The sequence below is a fragment of the Oreochromis aureus genome, linkage group 22, assembly GCF_013358895.1.
Source record: "Oreochromis aureus strain Israel breed Guangdong linkage group 22, ZZ_aureus, whole genome shotgun sequence".
Classification (NCBI taxonomy): domain Eukaryota; kingdom Metazoa; phylum Chordata; class Actinopteri; order Cichliformes; family Cichlidae; genus Oreochromis; species Oreochromis aureus.
The window spans coordinates 35,040,146-35,059,954 of NC_052962.1; the positions used below are offsets into that span (position 1 = coordinate 35,040,146).

The window sequence follows — 19,809 nt, forward strand, 5'->3', positions numbered from 1 at the left end:
CCAGGGTGAGGCATCTGTTGTCTGTCAGTCCGCAATTCACACAATTCACCACTTATTTTACAGTAAGCATGTAAGCAATGTAGTCAAACCTGCACACATTGATCACCTAATGGGTCATGACTCAAACTGTGCTCAAGATCAAAATCACATTTGTTGATATACTTGCAAAAGCTGTGAATTGTGATGGAATATGAGCTACTGCATCACTGACCTTCTGGTTTATAGGTCCCAGTTTAGTTTAGTAAAATAAGTTATGTATTTTGCTATTTAATGTAATAATATTTAAAACTGCAAACTGGCTTAAAACTATAGCAACTGCTTGGGGAACCTATAACCAACATACCTCAGACAGTACAGGAGACTTTTTGCAATTCAATAGAATTATGCCATTAATATGTGACTGAAGGACCAACGGTGTTCAGCCATTATTTGCAGTATTTTTTTGTCACTCCAGTTCCTCCATGTTTCTTCTGAGAGCTCAGTGTTATCCTCTGATGACGGCTGCTATCATCAAGTCATGAAGGGAGCTCCTGGATGGCAGTGCCTCCATCCACAGGGCTCACAGCAACTTAATGCATGTTGACATGTTCACGATGACCTGCTGAGCTCAATCTGAGCAGACTGGGGAAAAAAAGTTATTTAAGTTAACTGAAGCAATTTACCAGATTAATACAGTTTTTTTTTTTTCAGGTTTTGTTGAATAGCGCATGTTCTTCTAAACATATTACACCAACAGGGTGAAGAAACAAGTGGCAGGAAAAGTACATTTCTCCCTGAAATATAATGTTTAATTACACTGTAATTAAACTCACATTTTTCTAAAACATGTATTAAATAAAGAGGATTTATGAAGAAAATCAGTTTAAAATGATTAAAAACAGCCTGGGCAGCAATGGACATGTGACTAAATGGACTCAATCGACTTGTCACCCAACACACGTATTTGATCAGATATGACATCAGTCAGCACAGACCCAGAAAGCAGAGTGATTTCCTGTGATGATAATGGAGCCAGCTCTGTTGTGAACTCGTGATAGAGCCAACACTGAAAACATTTGTGTCTGACAGGAGTTAAAAAAGAAGAACAAAAAGGCAACACATCCTTTAAAAAACCTTTTGTGAAGTACTAGTTTCAAGGATTTTATACTAATCAAATATTATTCTAAAAAAATATAAAAGCAAAGGAGAAATACTTAGCTTGTTTTAAATGCTCATAAGTCACATTTAGGTTTCTTTAAATGCATTCAAAATGACCAGTGAACCACAAACTTAAAATACACTTTTTCCACATTTATTTATTTGTTGTTGTGTTTTTACTTCTTACATCATTCATTTCCCTGATTTCTTCAGTCAGTGTTAAACCACAACTACTCACTCCTCACAGCTCAGTACCTGCAGACATCTTTGTTTTATCATTTCAAGTAAATTCTGTCTGAAACTTTATTTGTTAAAGACCTAAAGTATCAGTTAGTGCAGTTGGGTGAGACACATAAAGTCAAACACATAAAGCAGCCTGGGCTGACAGATCCTCTGATTCTCTAAGTTCACCTCAGATTAGCAGCAAATAAAGAATTTAAAAGGAATCTTTACATGGATCACATGAGTCACTTCACCATGTCTCCATAGATTTCCTGTTTTTAATCCTAATTATCTAAAGTTTCCTTATTTTTTCAAGTCAGGAAAAAAAAGAATGGAGTAAAAAAAATCTTTTCTTAAAGGTATTTAGTAGTTTAAATATTCAACATACGGTTTTCTCTGGTTTAACTGGATCAGTCAGCCCAGTTTGCAGAAACAAGGTGTTACACGGTGAAGATCTAAAGGGTGGGGTGTTTTTCCATTGATCCTGCTATAGTTAAGTGCATTTGTTATGCACGTGCGTTGATGATGTCGACAAACTCTGGCTTCAGAGAGGCCCCGCCCACCAGGAAGCCATCCACATCGCCCTGAGATGCCAGCTCTCTGCAGTTTGCTCCTGTGACCGAACCTGGAGAGATTAGCAAAATTAAACCAATCTGTGACTTCTGCAGAGGTTGTATATTTTAATAACACCATTATTTTTTGTATATGAAATTGTTGCACCATCATTGAACCTAACGCAGTCCTACTGTAAAGTTTGCTTAAGTTATGCTCACTGACCTCCGTAGATGATGCGTACAGAGTCGGCCACATCATCGGAGACATTTGCTCTGAGCCACGCCCTCAGTTTCTCATGGACCTCCTGAGCCTGCACATGCATTGATTAAAAGGAGACCTGTGCATAAATGAATGCTCCAAACCTCAATGAACTGAAGCAATGTAGAACAACATGAGAGACTGATAAAGTCATACAGAAAATACTACATACCCTGGGTAAACTGTCTTTTTCACATGTGACTGCAAAACTAAAAAGACTAGAAAAAGATGGTTTTGTATTCATGAAAAAAATCATTACACTGTCACATCTTCAGAATCAGCTCCCAGGATTCATATCCACGGAGCATAAAAATTGGAAATAGGGCTAAACATCCCACTGGATTGGATGTAATGTGAGAAATTATGATTATGTATGTGCTCAATTATGGGCCTTGTAGTTATGTGGCTGCTGTATTACCTGCTCAGGTGTGGCTGTCTTTCCTGTGCCGATGGCCCAAACAGGTTCATATGCCAGCACGACTTTCCCCCAGTCTTTTACATTTTCTGCAAACAGACATCATTCATGCATAAACACCGATAAGTAACGGTGTGATCGCAGACCCGCATCTACAATCCGTTCTCAAGGTGTTTATCAGCTGCCACCTGCAGCCAGTCATTGGGCACAACGTGCATTTGGGCTGCAGCAATATCAACAGCAAAGAGAAACTGCTCATTTTAAAGACCTGCAAAGTCTGTATAAAGAAGATGGAAGGATAATGGTGGAATAAGACAACGGTTTATCAGCCTAGAGGCCGTATTTCACATATATCACGATGCCATAAAACAGGATTATGCCTGACATCTACCTTAATAATTAACAAGGTTATCATTTCTTCAAAAACAAATCTGTCTGATGTGTTTCTTCTTTAAAAGGTTTCTCTACCTTTCAGAAAGAATAAGCAAACCTTAGTATGCAAACTCAAAAGGTCCTTTCTGATCAGGCAACATCCTAAAAGCAGACCACAGCTGCAAGCTGCCATCAGTTCTCCACCTTTGCTGGCTTTAAAGAAGTGCAAAGTCTGCTTTAACATAGGCAGCTGTGTCTGCTGAAGGCAGAGACCACTGACCTATTTACATTTTAAATCAGTACGCGGCCTACTTTCAGTACAGAAGCAGAATACAGGAGGCCAAGATGGGACCAGGGAAAAGATCATCAATCAGGTCTTGTAAAGCCTCAGTGCAGACAGAACAAATCCAGAAGCAAGAGGAACTTGTTTTTCTATCTTTATGCACAGAATAAAAACAGAGTAGAATCCAGCAGTTCACTTTTATGTTTCTGTAACAGTTTTTTTGTCATTATTAATCAGAGAAACCATTAAATAACCAAACTTTTGATCTAAAAAAACATAATAGCACAAAAAAGATGTAAATACATCCGATTTATTTCAAACTGCTCGTTTTCTTTCAAAATATTATGTAACGAATCTCTTTATTAGTTATTATAACTTTATTTAAATGAAATATTTGAGTAAATAACTAATTATTTTAACTATTTTAATGTAATTAATTAAGTAGAAACATAATAGCGCAACAATAATCATGAATAATAATAATAATAATAATAATAACAACAACAACAATATGATTATTATTATTATTAATAATAATAAAGTAATAAAACATTAGAATAAAAAACTGGAGAAATGAATGACTTATTTTTTTCCCTGTAAAGGTAAAAAACTGAAATTAAGCCATAAAAGAGATGCAAAAAATAAAGTATAGCAGAAAAACTAAAATACAATTTAAAAAACAGATCATGAAAGCCTACAATAAAAAAAGATGTTAATATTTCTCTCATATTTACCTGCAATGACCTGCATCTGAGCATAGACGACTTCTTCGGTGGTTCCTGCCTCTCGCTCCTCCAGCTTCTCACCGATGCAGGCGATCACACCCAGATCGTTCTCCAGAGCATGAGCCACCTGAAACACCAACAAAGTCAGAGTCTACCTGCGCGTGCACACCTGAGGTGTGTGCAACATGGGAACAAGCTGCCATCAGTGTGCACTCTTACAAAGAAATGCACCCTTGAAATCCAGATAATTGGAAAGTTCTGTGATTCTCACCTTCTGGCCAATCAGCTCATCACTCTCCCCAAACACATGACGGCGCTCCGAGTGTCCCAGGATCACCCAGTCAGCCCCGCAGTCTCTGATCATGGCTGGGCTGGAGGGAGAGGAAACATGTATGACAGGGGTCTCAAACTCACGGCCTGGGGGCCACTTACAGCCCAAGTCAACTCTACTTGTGGCCGTATATTGACGTGAAGAAATATAATGCAATTTGGCTCTTGAAGTTCCTTTTTTTTGTTAGGGATGGTTTGTTTTTTGTTGAGTACAATGTTAAAATAAGTTCTTTAAATAACCACCTCTGGCTGTGGTCGCTGTCCATGGTGCTGATCGAAAACTGTAATGATGCCATTAATATTATTTTGCACAAACTTTGTGTGTGTGTGTTTGTGTTTGTGTAAGAGAGACAGCAGATGTGAGATGCCGTGTTTGCACCCGTACAACATAACAGTAAGGGCCCAAATAATATCTGCCCCGATGCCGATCACAGAGTGGTTATGCCTGTGAGCACAGCATTATAAATTAAGTATGTGAGTTAGGAGAGATACCTGATCTCTCCAGTAAATGCTCCCTTGGCCACCTTGTAGCAGTTCTGGGCTGCAACGGAGATCCTGGGATCCAGATTGGATCGGGCAAAGTCCAGGTAGATGGAGGGAGCGGCACAAGCCACCTCTGAAATTAGACAGAAAGTTTGGTGTTTGCTGTGATGATTGCCGCGTTTTACTTTTATTAATTAGTTAAACCAGTGCAAAAGCTCTAAAAGCATTATTGTTGATGTAAATCCTTCTTTGCTCTGATCTTTACTCAAATGTTATAACTGAAAAAATGAAAGGAAAACCTGAATTCTGCATTTATAAACACCTACCGGTCTTAAATGCAACATTTACATTTCCTCAGAAAGAACAAAATCCTGTATTAGAAACAATCTGGAGACCCTGAGAGGCAGTTTAATGAACATAGAGCTAAACTGTGATTCTGGCTGGGGACTGAAATGATTTTATCTAACTGAAGAAGGTTACAATTGCTTTCATCACCAACCGCCTCCAGCAGCCTGCCTCATTTTAAAGACATTAAGAAACATTTAAATTTCATTCTGCACAGTCATGAGTACACTGCAAGAGAAAATAAATTAATGCAGAGCTGCTTAAATATGGCAATCAGTTACTTTGGTCAATAATTATTTAACACACAGACTTTTGAGAAATTGTGTGTTTTAATCATCGTTTCATGCATATGTATCTGTTCTGTTCTGGACTGCGTGAAAGCAAAAGCAAAGAATTCATTTATTAAAAAGTGCTTTGTCTCAATTGTCTGGTTTTAAAAACTCCTTGAATAAAATTTGAGTAGTTGCACACTCCTATCTACAAGCCATTATCATAAGCACATGTTTTTGTTCAGTGATGCAGCAGGCTTGTACTACAGTGATGCAAAGTAAGAGTAACATAGCCTACATGAGCATGAATGAGTGTCTAACGACAGAGGCTAAAAACATCAGTGTGTACAAAATAAATAAACTGCTAGAGCACATAGTTTTATGTCAGAGTACAGCATATTAATACAAAACAAAATCCTTGATTCAAAGATTTGGTGTTCGGTATTTGGTTATTTGTCTACTTTAAGTCAGTTTGGCGCTCTACAACGGCCAAACTAAAAACCCAAATGAGCCTCAAAAACGTCTGACATGTGGAGGGAACCCAAGCTCTGAACTTTTTGAAGACACAAAGACTGTTTACAGACTCAGTGGACTAACCTCAGCTGCCAAGCACAGCAATAAAACGTATGATTTAGGTTCCATTTGATGGGGAAAAGTATGAAGAGGCAGAAAATTAATTCCTCAAAGCGAAGTGAAAGAATGAGAGGCCTTTATGCGACGCCTCCTGATCACGTGACTCTCAATGTCACTGTGTCACCTGTGAAGCATCAGCAGCAGCACCCCCCCCCTCCCCTCTGTTAGCCTCCAATCACCAAGTCACCAATCGCTTTTATTGATCACCCCTAACCGCCACACACAGTCAGTCAGCGGCCCCGGCAATAATCTGGGGCTGTTACCGGTCTCGTCGTGCAGGCTGGCGGTGTTCAGGGTGGTGATGAGCTCTCCAAGACTGTCTTTGTTCCCGTTCATCTTCCAGTTTCCACCCACGAAGAACTTGCGAAGCGCCATGGCCGGCGAATATTAGCTGATAGCCGGTGAGGAGAAGAGCTGGAGGTCGATCTGGAGTCCGGCCGGTGTGCAGGTCAGGTGACGTCAGAAATATCAGCTCCAAACACCGGCAAACATCCCCCTTCTTCTGCGTGGGATTATGAAGGCAGTCGCAGAGCTTCACGGGACGTTACCTCCACCTGCTGTACAGAAGTTGTCCCTACCACCATCAATGCAATAGTACAAGTATATATACACGTATATTCACAGGGTATTCTCATGGAAACCCCCCCAGAAATGTTATGATCTTGAATTAAGCTTCTCATGGCATTTTTTTGTTCTTTGTTTCTGTTCTCTGCTTGTTCATCTGTGTATTTCGCTTTGCCTGCAAGCTCAGGCACTAATGCAATTTAAATTTATTTATGACGAGTTCATTTGTTCCGTTCGGTTTATTGTTAAATAGTTAACATAAAATTTTATGAAGGAATGGGAAAATCATGTTTTAAACAAAAACATAAAAAATGTACCTTATTTAAATATATTTATTCATTTCTATTTATTTTTAATGGAGACAAATATGAATAAAATAATATTAATCATAAAAAAATAAAAATAAAATAAAATAAATAAATAACAAAATCCGAGGTCAAAGATTATTTGCTATCAAAGCTATAATTTCTTCTTTGTGTTCCACCGATCAACTTCATTACTTAAAAACTACATAAGATCATGTTATAATACTCAAAAATACCATTAATACATGTATACTTGCTCTTTTTATAGACTTCTGCAAAATAATGGTTACACAGTGTCTTTACTTTCAGTTTTATTTTTTCACATAAAAAGAGACAAAAGACACAATAAACAAAGTCAAACATTAGTGTTGACAATATAACAATTTTATTGTTATTTATTTTTTCAGTAATTTTGTTATTGTGAATCATTTTGCGGATGATGATCATGTAAAAAAAAATTAAAACGTTTACACAGGATTTAAATGGATGGAACTTAGAATAATCAGACCTCTTTTAAAGTTATCAATATTTTACTTTGGCTAGTAACATTTAATTGATTCAGTTCACTGTAATTATACTATATATTTCCCAAATTTACAATCAAAATATGTAAAAATTGGATGTTTCACTGTGAAAATCACGCCAAAAATATCATAGAATCACAAGTCATTACTGTAACATTATTTTCTGGGTAAGTCATACATTTTGCTAAATTGTACCTTTATGGACAAAACTTTTGACTATTCAGAAAACTCCTACCTTACAATACATTTATGTTTGTTAAATAACTAAAATCCATCAATTCTCTTCTGCTAATCCAATTCAGGGTCGCCCTAAGACAGCCTATCACAGCTGTCTTAGGGCGAGAGCAGGGTGCACCCTGGACAGGTCGCCAGTCTGTTGCAGGGCTAACACATAGAGACAGACAACCATTCACACTCACATTCACACCTATGGGCAATTTAGAATGACCAGTTAACCTAATCCCACTAACTGCACGTCTTTGGTCTATGGGAGGAAGTCAGAGTACTCAGAGAGAACCCACGCAAACTTCACACTGAAAGACTCTGGCCTGATGGGGGAGTTGAACTCAGGACCTTCTTAGCAATGCGAGCAGTGGTCTTTTTGTGAGCTTTTTAAACTTTTTGAATGATAAATATATATATTTTATTTAGCTTCTCTTCATTGATTTTTGGAAAGAGAATTGAGGTTTTCTGGAACAACTTCAATGACGCCCAAAGTACATGGAGAAGAACAAGGGTCTGAAGCTCCAGCAACACTTATAGTATAAAAAACAGCTTTATTATTTGACCAAAGCTGTTTCGGCCTGTGGCCTTCATCATGCTCATCCATCCATCAGGTCGTTGTCTTCATTGTTTGACTGTACATTTTAGAATTAATTTTAAAGTTTTAGTTTTTCCTTTAGGGTCCTACATGGTCAAACTCCCTCAGTATATCCTCATTGAGCTTACAGGTCATCAGGTCAAAAGTTGCCCTTGGCCTCACTGTCAAAGTTGAGAAGTTGTGTTTACGCTGTAGAGACTCCACTGACTCTTTTAAGAAGCAGCTGAAGACATTTTTATACAGACAAGCTTGTAATTAATTTGATGTTTTATGTTGTATTTTATTATGTTTTATGTTATGATATACTTGTGTTTTTCTTGTGTTTTTGTGAAGCACGTTTTTATCAGTGAAAAGTTATATTTAAATCAATGTTACATACTTTTACTTACTTTCTGATTCCAGTGCATGTGATGCAGAACCTCAGCACTTTGTCTGGAGACAATTCAAACCTCCTCGTTCACTGTAGAGCTTCATTTCTGCACCAGCATCTCTGTGTGTACCCTGCTGCTGTTTGCAGGTATGACTCACACTACTGAGGTGTGCTGACCTCTAATGAGATTCCCCTCCAGGCATTTTTGCCCTCTGTGTGATGAGAGCAGCAGCCGCAGGGACCAGTCTAGATTCTGGAGCACTGTATGTATATGTTAATGTAAGAAATTAAAAGTAACCCTCATAACTAAAGGTCAGACCTTGTCATTGAAACACAGAGACTCTGACATAGTCTTAATGCAGAATTCTATGTTTATTAGAAAGATTTCCAACAAAAGTCTTGTATTTTTTTGCACAGAGGAACTGCTCAAGTTTAAAAGTACAACAAAATGCAGCTGAACCCAGAGGAGTAAATAAAGCTTACAGGAGTGTTTTACAGCCACTCTCACAGCCGGGTTCCACCTTCAAACCATCATCCACGGGTCCATCAGTGTAATTTTTACCTGTGAAACAGGGAAACGGAAGCAGCCATCTTGGATCAAAGTCAGCTGGTGGTAATATGGGACCCGAGAAAGCAGCTCTGCCATACGAATACACACTCTGAATATGTGCAGCCAAAAAAGCCAACAGATCAGATACAACAAAGAGACTCTGTACATAGACTTTTCTAATGTGTTAATCTATAAAATATAAATAAATATACATGTCAGTCTTTTTTTCTAGATGATTGCAGTGCTCTTTTAAAAGGTCAAAGACCTCGAAGACAATAAAAATAAATCTGTAGCTCTATCTTCATATTTTCATTATTTACTGTTCTTTATTCAGTTATTGTCAGAAAATCTAGAGATTTTTATCATTTTCAATAAGAGCTTATTTTCTGCTCTGTTTTGATTAATAATCTATTTTTTTATGCTTTTACTTTTTTTCAGTAAATAAATCAACAGTAAAGCTTTCTTGTACATGCAGTGGGATGCATCGTGCATTGTTTAACTGATGCCATTTGCACAATATGACTCATTCGCAACCTTTTAAAATTTGCATACATGTATGAGGAAGAAGCAGAGCGGGAAAACGAAAGAGAGGAAGGTCAAATATCTGCACCAAATCTCCAGGCTCGCTTCTCTGCCACTATTTTCCTCTCCTCTCGTCCTCCTCCTTTTCTTCTTCGTCTCCTGCTGTTATTCTCTGCAGGGACGCCTCAGTTCCACAGTTTGAGGAAGCTGTCCCAGGATCCTGTGCAGACGCCCATACCATCAGCAGGGACGCCGGTGCAGCTCACCCTGTTGTCATGACCGGACAGCACGCCTGGTGTTGTAAAACAAGATAAAGGAGATGAGTGTAAGCAAAATGTAACAAATGTAACAAAATATAAGGACAATACCAAAAATAAAAAAAGAGAAAAAGAAAGGAATAGAAGAAAGGAAACGAGGAAAAAGAGCAAAAGGAAAATGGTGGAAATGATTAATTAAAGGAAAGGAACAGAAAAAAGAGGGAAAAACAGCATGGGGAAGAGAGGAAGCAAGGGAAAGAAAAGAAAAGAGAGGAAAATGATGGCAAGGACAGATGAATGAAACAGAGTAAATGAAAAAATATAGGAGACGAATTGGGGGAGGATGTGTAAAGGAAACAGCAAAGGAAAAAAATTTCTTTTCTTTTTTTAGGAAATAAAATATTCATTTTTGAAAAAAAAAGAAGAACTGTTCTGTTGGAAGCAGAGATCATGAAAATAGTGCATCAGCACCATCTACAGGTCCCATATGGAAGAGCACCAACTTTAATGAAAACTTCACTCCCTATGCTCCCTTAAGTCTATAAATTAAGATATCCATCCATCAATAAGATATTTGATTTGATTTGATTTGATTTGATATACCTTTATTAGTCCCACAAGGGGGAAATTTCACATATATATTTAAATGTAAGTAATTTTGAATAAATTCTGCTCACCGACTTTCTCTCCCTTCAGAGAGTCCCAGATGTGGCAGTTGAAGTCATCGTAACCTGCAAAGATAAGGCGGCCCGAGCTGGAGAGAGCCAGAGATGTTACACCGGCGTTCAGGCTGGTGTCCTGGTAGCAAATCACCTCCTGGTCAGCGCGCAGGTCGTACATCTTGCATTGGCAGTCATCGGAGCCTGTGATGATGGCATTACCATTTGGGAAGAACTACAAGTGGGAAGAGAAGAAACATTTGAGTTTTAAACCAAGAGGAAATATTTTTGGTAAGGCAGCCTTCAGGCCACAACTGTCCCCCTATAGATTAGAAATAGTGTGATTTGTGTGTGTGTGTTGTGAGTTTCCGGGATGTCCTCACAGAAATGGCATTAATGTCGCTGGTGTGGCCAGAGAAGGTCTGCTTGCAGGCGCCTTCCCTCAGATCCCACAGCTTGGCCAGAGAGTCACAGGCTCCAGAGATGAAGGTGTTCGTGTCGGGGGAGAGAGCCAGCGACATGCAGTCTCCAATGTGGTTGGTGAAGATGACCTTCTGCTTGCCGGTCTCCAGGTCCCACAGACAGCTGAAGATGAGAGAAGAAGAAGACAGAGACACAAATCAGGGGGTTTTACACCAGACGGCGTTCTGATTAACTGTCTCAGGTCTTTTTAGCTTTTCCTCAAATCTAATTTCTACAAAGTTTTATGCATAAACTGTATATAAAAGATGGTAAAACAAAAATAACATTCATTCATTTGTTAATTCATATTTTCAAGCAATGATCTTAAAACAATGTTATCTCCATCTTAATTGTTTAAAAACAGGACATGTGAGGGGTAGATCTGCCTGATAAAATACACGCATGCACACAGGCGGCTACAGTAGCCGTGCCCTGCAGGACACCATGTGCACATGTCCATTTTTCTCTGAACCATACAACATGTTCTAGTCAATAAACACACTGGGAGAGTGTTTCATGGGGTCATAATGAAGTGACAACTACAGTCGTTTTCTTATAGACTTTTATAAAATATGATTTATTTATAATTTTATTTAAATTAATTTAATTTATATAGCACCAAATCACAACAGTCACCTCGAGGTGCTTTATAGTATAATGCAAAGACCCTACAATAATGCAGAGAAAGCCCCAACAATCAGACGACCCCCTATGTACAAACACTTGGCAACAGTGGGAAAGAAAAACAGGACAAAACCTCTCAGGCAGAACCAGGCTGCGAGAGGGCCAGCGACTGGCTCCGCCCCCCAGTGGTCGTTAAAAAGAGTGCAGGTTTAAGGCACTTCCCCTTTACGTTTTAGAAAGATTACCTATAGTGTGTGGTTTTATGAAGACACCGTAGAGCACATGATTGGTGAACAAGTGTCATGGTTTTTTTTTTTTAATACCTTCAGGCTAATGGGAGAATGCACAGCCATGATACTGGTTTAAAAGCTGCTCTTTTTCCCTTGTTCAGTACTGTAGCTGGGCTGATAGAAATGACTGACATCAAACACTAAGAAACACAAACTTTAAACTCACCAGGTGGTGTCACCGGAGGCTGTCAGGATCTCAGTATCGCTAAGGAAACGGCAGCAAGACAGGTAACCTGGGCGAGAGAGAGCTTTGTGAGCGTCTCAGCTTGGCTGTGCATGCATTCATTGGTTTTGATGCTGTGTAGTACGTTGAGGGCATTTAAAGGAAGCTTCAAGGAACCCTCCTCACCTGTGTGTGCGTCCAGCTCTCTGAGGGTTTTGGGGCTGGCTGCCTTGATGTTGTAAACTGTGCAGATGTTGTCCAGACCACCGCTCGCCACCAGGTTACCAGAAGGGGCGAAGGCGACACTCATCACCCAAGCAGACTTTAGTGGAACAGCAATCAACTAGGAAGAGGAAATTCAGTTTAAACAACTAGAAGGCTCCAGCTCTGTGGTTTAACAAGCATGGACAGTGTTTGAAGGCAGAGACGATGTTCCTGTTGGCTGTCTGTGCTTCCACTGAGGTCTAAAGGCCTGGGAGGAACCACTGCAACAGCAATAAAAAGCTTATCGTGACACTATTAATCTTTGTTTACTGCTTTAGAAACAGGTTCACTGAGTCATCGATGGAAAACAGACAAACAGTCAAAGCAGAATCAAAACACATAAAATGCTAAATGTAAATTAAGAGATTTTAACAAATGTTTGTGAAGCTTGATCACAACTAATCGGTTGAGCTAAAATGCTACTAAGTGTTTCTGAACTCCTGTAAAGCACTGCCCCTCAAACAGGGGTGTTTTAAAGGGTCCTCAGAAATGATTTAAACTCCAAAGCTTGCTCTTCCATGGAGGAAGATCCTGCAGTGGAAACTCAGCTTTAGTCAGAGTAGAAAGATAAACCGTCATTGGCTACTTAGCTCACTGCTGAAATCCTGGGTAATCTAATTATGTTGGGATGTACTAAATAAATACTGAGCTCCAAGCTCAGATTGAACATTTTCTCCTTGTTTTTCTCTTCTATTGTTTTTAACACTTGTTCTCAGTTTCTGTTGTTATCTATTTGTGTTAATCATTGTTGATATACCTACAGACTGATATAGACTATAAACTAAAAACTAATAACTTACTAAATGAAATTAGCAGTTGATGAGTGATTGCTTCATACAATAAATATAAAGTAACAGCTGCAGTTTGTGTCTTATTTTGTGTATGGTTTAGTTTTACCTGCTCTACTATGTATTGCACTCCAGGAATAACATACCTGCAGTTTAGATTAACAATAACATATCCCGTGCAGTCCTACCTTGTTCCCTGTGAAACAGTCCCAGATGAGCAGCTTTCCATCCTGTGATGCACTGACCATCTGCCTGCGAGAGAAACAAAGTGTCACTGTGTTTGAAGAGGACTTCAGTCTTCATTATTTCATTATTCATCTTCTCAGTCAGATAATGTCTCACTAATGATGAATATTTCTGTGGCTGGTAGAAAAGACATGTCGTGTAGCAGCAAATATTGTGCATTTTAATTGAATGTAGGCTGGAGTTTATCTCATTTCTGCATCTAAAGTTTGTTCACATGTGAAATAGTTTGGCTGTTATCTGTGTTCTCTTCAAACTATCAAACAGGCGATGTTATATTTACATATTAAGTTATTTAAGCATTAAATAGAGGTTTTTAAAATCGGGTGGGCATAGAACTAAAACACACTGAAAGTAAAGGGATGAAACTTGAGTTGATATTTCAGACAACGCTATGAAATATTGTTTAATTTGATTACAGAGCTGCTCTTTTCTTACACAAACGTGCCACCCTTTCATCCTCACCTGGAGTCAGCTGACCAGTGCATGGCGTAGATTTTAGCCAGGTGACCCTTGAGTGTCTTCCTGAGCTTCAGCTGGACCCGACCCACTGAGGCCACCCCTGATGATGCTGCAGACATGCTGCCGTCATTCACAGCTTTACGGGCCGCCTATTGGTCACGCAGAGAATTACAGGTTTGAAAAAAGAAGCTAAACTCCGTGTAGTTGGTGTTTTTCCTCACTCCTTTCCTCTGTGATGGCTTGGCAGGAATTCTAGCATTAGGAAAAATGATGGCGCACCACTAAGTCCTCCACTAAGGCGAATTAACCTCCAGAAATTTTAAAGAAAAGTTAAGACTGAGTAACATCTGCAATCAAAATTGGGTGGATTTTTCCTCACACATGCCTCACTTCTGTACTGATGTTCACGAAATTAGAGTTTTTGCCTGATGATACCAACAAGTACACTGAAGCTGAAAAGAAATCTCTCCACAAGGGTAATATAAACATCATGGGTAATATCCATCCTCCATAATTTATAGTTTTTACCTGTGTAGTGAAACATTTTTAAATAAATATGATTATTAAGGCAAACAGAAAGTGCAGCTGTTTCTTTATTTTCATGTTACCCCCATCCTGCACATTTTCCTGTTATTTTGAACTTACAGTGACTCAGACAGACAGATATGTATGTATTTATCAAAAGATTAGATTTTTATCACTGTCACATGATGGATGGAGAAACACTGATTACTTGAGGTTCGTGTTAAATATTTAAATAAACCATATAAAGCATTATGACAGATATTCCAAGACGTTCTAATGTTACAATGTTTAATCAGTTTTATGCCATAACAGTTGGGGTTAGCTTCAAGGCTTCTGCAGTTGTAAATCTTGCTGGTTTAGGCCTGTCAGCCATGGTTCACTCATAATTATTACAGTCTCCTGAATAGAGCTTTCGATTGTTACGCTACACAAAGGAGCCTATTCCCTTAAAAAACTATGAAAAATTGACATGTACATGACAGGAAGCATATGTATGATTAAAAGTCACATGTAATTAGAATCACTGGATAATATGATAATATAGGATCCACACTAGAGAATATGAAAAATATGGTGTCACTGGGGTGAAATCAGGATGTTTTTATGGTGTTAAAGGTAATAACACCTGGAATATCCTCCCACAGGAAATGCTCACCTCAATCTGTGCACGGAGGCCATCGCACTCTTTTTTCAGTGCATCCATTTCAGCCTTCTCAGCTGCCATGGCGAGAGTTGTTTGTTGATGTTACTGATGAAAAACCAAACGACACTGAGAGGAACAGGAAATGGGGAAAAACACAAAAAATTATTGTTTTTTACTTGGAAAATATTCCGAAGGTCACGTATGGATTAGACATTTTCGCAGACAGCAATGTTTGGATGTTTGCTGCAGCTCATTGTGAAAGATGTTATTGCTGTTATGGGAACGACTCCCAGGCAAACGTATCCTCACGTTTGACCCTGCCGTGAATTAAAGCTCAGGTACATAAGATCCACTCAGTGACCCTGATTCCTGAACTGGAACACTTTGATTCTTGTTGCACCACCGAGTCTACAGAAACGATTAGACACAGGTGTCAGCCGTCCCTGAACTGAAGTTGTAATGCTGTCAGTTCTCTCCTACAAAGAAGTGAACCATTTAGAAGTATTACAGAAGATGAGGAAACACTCTGCAAGGCAGAGAATTAAAGAGGGGATAAAAAGGAAAGGAGGAATGAAGGATAGGTATGTAGGATTTAGGAAAGAAGGAAGCAATTACATTACTCTAGAGGTCTAAAGGGTTAAAGGCCACTTAGTACATTTAGTTTCTGGGAAATTTAAAGGATAAAATACACCTCCTTAGTTTTTACTAACTGACTCCTTTTATTCTTTATGCTTTTAAATTAAAGCGTTGGATCAGTGTTGAATCTCGACATCACCAGCACCCTTTTAGTGTCAAACTTCAAACCCTCAGTTTACATCATATTACATCACATCACCAGCATCAAGGTCAAACTGCTAAAAGTTAAGGGTCAGAAGCTGCTAATATTTAATGTGAAAAAACAAACAAAAAACAAAAGCTGTTATTTACAATCAGTGTCATTGTTTTCTTTTGGTTTGTTCTTTCACTTTGAAACTAAGTGTAATTTATTTGGCTAAGACTCTGTAACAGGATGCTGACGTCTGACTAACTGAACACCAATTAACTGTGTGCACATTTCTGCACATCATGAAACTATCGAGCTATAAACCTGCACCCCCATGAGTGAGGTAAAAATTACTGCTAATGCAAAACACAGCAGTTTTAATAAGAAATAAACTTCCAGAGTTGTGCTACAGTTTTAACCTTGTCCCAATTGTTAGCCGCAAACCATAAGCAGAGCTTACACTGTAGTCACACAGCAACAGGCAGGAGCTTCTATAGAAGACAGATAAGAATGATAAGAATAAACATCCATTGATTAGCAGGAGTGAAAGGTTGCATCAGTCTATGTGCAGGTAGCAGCTGCACATACACTATGGAAGGTTGGAGGATATGGTGGGGGCAGAGGTGAGGGGAGTTTGGGATGGGTTTCTACAAGGCTTTAAATCCCTGCAGGAGAGCTTAAGAGAAGCTTTACCGGTCAAATCTCCTGTCATCTGATTACTGACTGCTCTTTACCCTGAGATCAGAGTGAGAGGGAGGGACTGCGACGTGGACAATAGAAGAAATGGAGCTTCTGTTGGAGTCAAGACCACAAACTGCTCCTCCTCTACTGTCCTGTTTACTCATTCGAGGTGCACTTATTGTTCAACATGTGAATGAAACGCATGCGTCCATTTTCCAGAGCTTAAAACCAGTGAAAAACTAAAACCTTTTAACACCAATCTCCAGCACCACAACCTCCCGTCAGTGTTTTATTCTTGCACGCACACTTTTGTGTGCAGACTGGAGGAGTCATGAGTTGACTCATTACACTCATGGATTGAGCCATCTGCTTAGCAGACCACCTGCTACCACCAAAGATATCCACAAACAACGTGAGCTGGATGAGGTTTGGCTCTTTGTGACCGACCAGGCTGCAGCTTACTGCTGCCACACCTGAAGCTCCAATCCTCTTTGGCAGAGTCACTACAATCCAAAGATCACCTTCAGAGGGTTTAAGGATGCAGTGGGACTGATAAGTTGTTTTGTTGTTTGAAAGAAATTGAGGACTCACCTCATGTTGCATTGGTCCTGATTTGATAAAATCATGTGTCATGAAGGCTGCTGAGGCAACAGCATGCAGAAAATACACAAAGCTGCTGATCATTTTTAGCTTTGGTAGCACAGCACTGCAAAAGTTCACTTCCTGTTCTTCCAAATAATAAAAAGTAAAACTCCACTTTTCGTCTTCAGACGGTGACAAAAATGATGAGTCCCCACAGCTGAACTCAAAGCAGCTCCAACTGTTCTCCAGCAGCATTTCTTAACTGTAACTGTCACAAAGAATCACCAGAAATGCTGAAACTCACCTTTTCTCTTTTTCTGCACCTGTGCAGCTCCCGATCGCAGACACCTGCGTTCCCCCTTTGAGCTGTTTCAGCTTCCACAGCTCCACAGGGTGCACAACCTGCTTGCTGGCTCCTCTGATGCTCTCCCACCGGCTGACTGCTAGTGGCTTCACTAGTGAAAAAGTCTCTTTTTCTCTGAGCCTTCCTTCACGGTGAAGAACAGATGAGGATTGGAGGGGATGAAGGAGATAAGAGATGAAGGGATAAGGCTCAACGATGGAAATAGGGAAGGAGAGAGAGAGGAAAAAGGAAAGGGAGCGTGGCGAGAGCAGGTAGGTAAAGCGATTGGAGGGAGAAAATGAGGTTATGAGGTCAAAAGACAAGAAGAGGTGAAGAAATCCAAGAACAAGGCAAGAAAAGGAAGGGAACAGATGTCATAGGACAAGAGGAAACTGAAAGAAGAGAAGACAAAAACATTAAAGAGCTTTTCTGTTGCACAGAGATTTGTCTAAAGCAGGAAGATGGGAAATCTTTAGAGCACAAAGTTGGTTCCATGAACAGAGCAGTGGTCTCCTCTTATGTTTAATTTATCCTTTAATTTATCTTTAAAGGTTCAAAAAAATATAAGACAACACCAATTAAAAATTTTCATTTTAATTTCCACAACTGTTTGTTCTTTTTCCACAAATTTAAGATATTACAGATATTCATTTGAGTATCTAGCAGTTTTATTAATTGGTGCATTGGTACGTATGCTTTGAATGCCCTGTGATAGCAGAGAGGTGACATTGGTGCCTTGATTCCTGACATTGCACTGCATGTTTTTGGATGTGGGAGCAGGAATGGAGAGATGGACCGAGGCGGAGGTTTACAGAGGGGGTGAATTGGTTTGTCGGAGCTAATGAGCTGAGCCCAGTTAATCAGGGTCTAATAGGATATCCGGGGACGGGCAATCTCATTAGGGAATTAGAGGAGGTCAGGCTGAACGCGCGTCACACCTGACACACAGCAAAGGCACGGACGGAAAGTGAATCAAGAGTCAAACGCAAAGGTTTTGTCTCAAAATTAAAAACTTTGATGCTGCAATTTTAATTCAAGACTGGAAGAAATTCAAGTTCCTTATAAAGATTCAATTCTTCAAATCAAGCAGTCTTTCTCCTTTACTATAGGTTTATTATGGAAAAAAATTAAATAAAATCAGCAGTAGACAGACGTGCAGGAGAGCAGGACATTAGATCTGTTTGGATGCAGACGCTGAGAGAGAACATGAGAGAGGTTTTGGGTCGTGTCCTGCAGAGCGGGTACTCGTCTTCCACGTGAGCTGATCTTGGCTCCGCCCTCTTAGCATCTTTTAATCAGACTTGCAGCTTCAGGGCAAAGTTCCATGATTTTTATCTAAGAAAACTGGGCATAGAAAACTTCCTTTAGATCAGTCCCCTCATTCATTCCAGAAGAAGGTCAGAGGTCAGAGTGAGCACACGGGGCCCACGTTGGGATGCTAACATAGTTAACTAAGTGCATCACCTGTAAACTGTATGAATGCAGTGCACAGATGCAGTCACCTGTGGCACAGACACATGCAAATATAAAATAAGAACTAATCTCTTACTTCTTGTCCAGTTACAGCACAACGAGCCATGTTATTTGTCAGATAATTAAAAACACTCCAACAGCACTGATGCCACACATTAGTGATTTGCTCTGCAAACAGCCAGGGTTAAAATTATCCTCACCAATTACTTAAAATGTATAACTTTGCCTACAGACACCAAAATGTTTTCTTTATTTCTGCTATGGGGAGGCATTATATTCTGTAGTTTGTTTTTATGGTTTGTATTGACATGAAATACGCTACTACACGACTTATTTACCACATATGTTTTATTATCACAGGGCCTGGTGTTCTGTAAATGAATACTTCAGTTATTCACTTTCCAACACTGACTTTTCCCTTGAAGTGATTTCATGTGAAATGTTTTAAGCTTACGCCTGTTTTTTATAAAACATGTAACAAGCATGTGTGTTGAGAACAGACGGTCATTTGCACAGCAAACAGTGACTGAGGTTTGATCCTGTCATGACACTTTCAAGCTTAGCTGTTTCTAACTGACAGCGTTCCAGCTGGCTGTTTGTCTGCTGAACATGTTTAAACACTTGGAAACTGTTTACAACTCTGCTCAGCAAATGTAGTCCAGTTACTTCAAGTCGCAACTCACATCCTATTGGTTAAATACCAGGTAATCCATCCTTTATGATCATAGGTGCGTGCTGAAATCAACAATGACGTTCGACGGTCTCCTCTAATGAGGACTTCTAGCTTAAGCTTCACCTCGGGCGGTGTCCTGTTTTAAGCAGTTGATGCAACAGGTTTAGGATCTGGTCTGATGATGTCACACAGCAACATCAGTGTTATGCAGCAGTGCTTGTTTTTTCTTAAC

The 19,809-nt window shown here is 39.4% G+C and overlaps 2 protein-coding genes across 2 annotated transcripts; both read right to left on the minus strand.

Annotated features, from left to right (window-relative positions):
* Positions 1–1,275: 1,275 nt before the first annotated feature.
* LOC116311886 (triosephosphate isomerase) lies at positions 1,276–6,526 on the minus strand. Its single transcript, XM_031729113.2, has 7 exons — positions 6,291–6,526; positions 4,790–4,913; positions 4,239–4,338; positions 3,977–4,094; positions 2,591–2,676; positions 2,137–2,224; positions 1,276–1,984 (listed from the first exon to the last, which is right to left on the minus strand). Exons 1-7 carry the CDS (start codon positions 6,400–6,402, stop codon positions 1,866–1,868), a joined length of 747 nt encoding a protein of 248 aa, XP_031584973.1. The 5' UTR covers positions 6,403–6,526; the 3' UTR covers positions 1,276–1,865.
* A 2,444-nt stretch (positions 6,527–8,970) lies between these two features.
* On the minus strand, positions 8,971–17,545 carry gnb3b (guanine nucleotide binding protein (G protein), beta polypeptide 3b). Its single transcript, XM_031729123.2, has 9 exons — positions 17,393–17,545; positions 15,075–15,188; positions 13,898–14,043; positions 13,378–13,441; positions 12,324–12,480; positions 12,141–12,207; positions 10,982–11,183; positions 10,617–10,833; positions 8,971–9,974 (listed from the first exon to the last, which is right to left on the minus strand). Exons 2-9 carry the CDS (start codon positions 15,141–15,143, stop codon positions 9,868–9,870), a joined length of 1,029 nt encoding a protein of 342 aa, XP_031584983.1. The 5' UTR covers positions 15,144–15,188; positions 17,393–17,545; the 3' UTR covers positions 8,971–9,867.
* Between the last annotated feature and the right edge of the window lie 2,264 nt (positions 17,546–19,809).

Excerpts from the sequence above, each read along its gene's own strand:
- LOC116311886 (XM_031729113.2), bottom strand. The coding sequence starts at position 6,402 with ATGGCGCTTCGCAAGTTCTTCGTGGGTGGAAACTGGAAGATGAACGGG. Across the intron at positions 4,339-4,789 it reads GCATTTACTGGAGAGATCAG|CCCAGCCATGATCAGAGACT; the intron begins GTATCTCTCCTA and ends CTCTCCCTCCAG. Across the intron at positions 1,985-2,136 it reads TGTACGCATCATCTACGGAG|GTTCGGTCACAGGAGCAAAC; the intron begins GTCAGTGAGCAT and ends TAATCTCTCCAG.
- gnb3b (XM_031729123.2), bottom strand. The coding sequence starts at position 15,143 with ATGGCAGCTGAGAAGGCTGAAATGGATGCACTGAAAAAAGAGTGCGAT. Across the intron at positions 14,044-15,074 it reads GCCTCCGTGCACAGATTGAG|GCGGCCCGTAAAGCTGTGAA; the intron begins GTGAGCATTTCC and ends CGTGACCAATAG. Across the intron at positions 9,975-10,616 it reads TCTGAAGGGAGAGAAAGTCG|GCGTGCTGTCCGGTCATGAC; the intron begins GTGAGCAGAATT and ends TTACAACACCAG.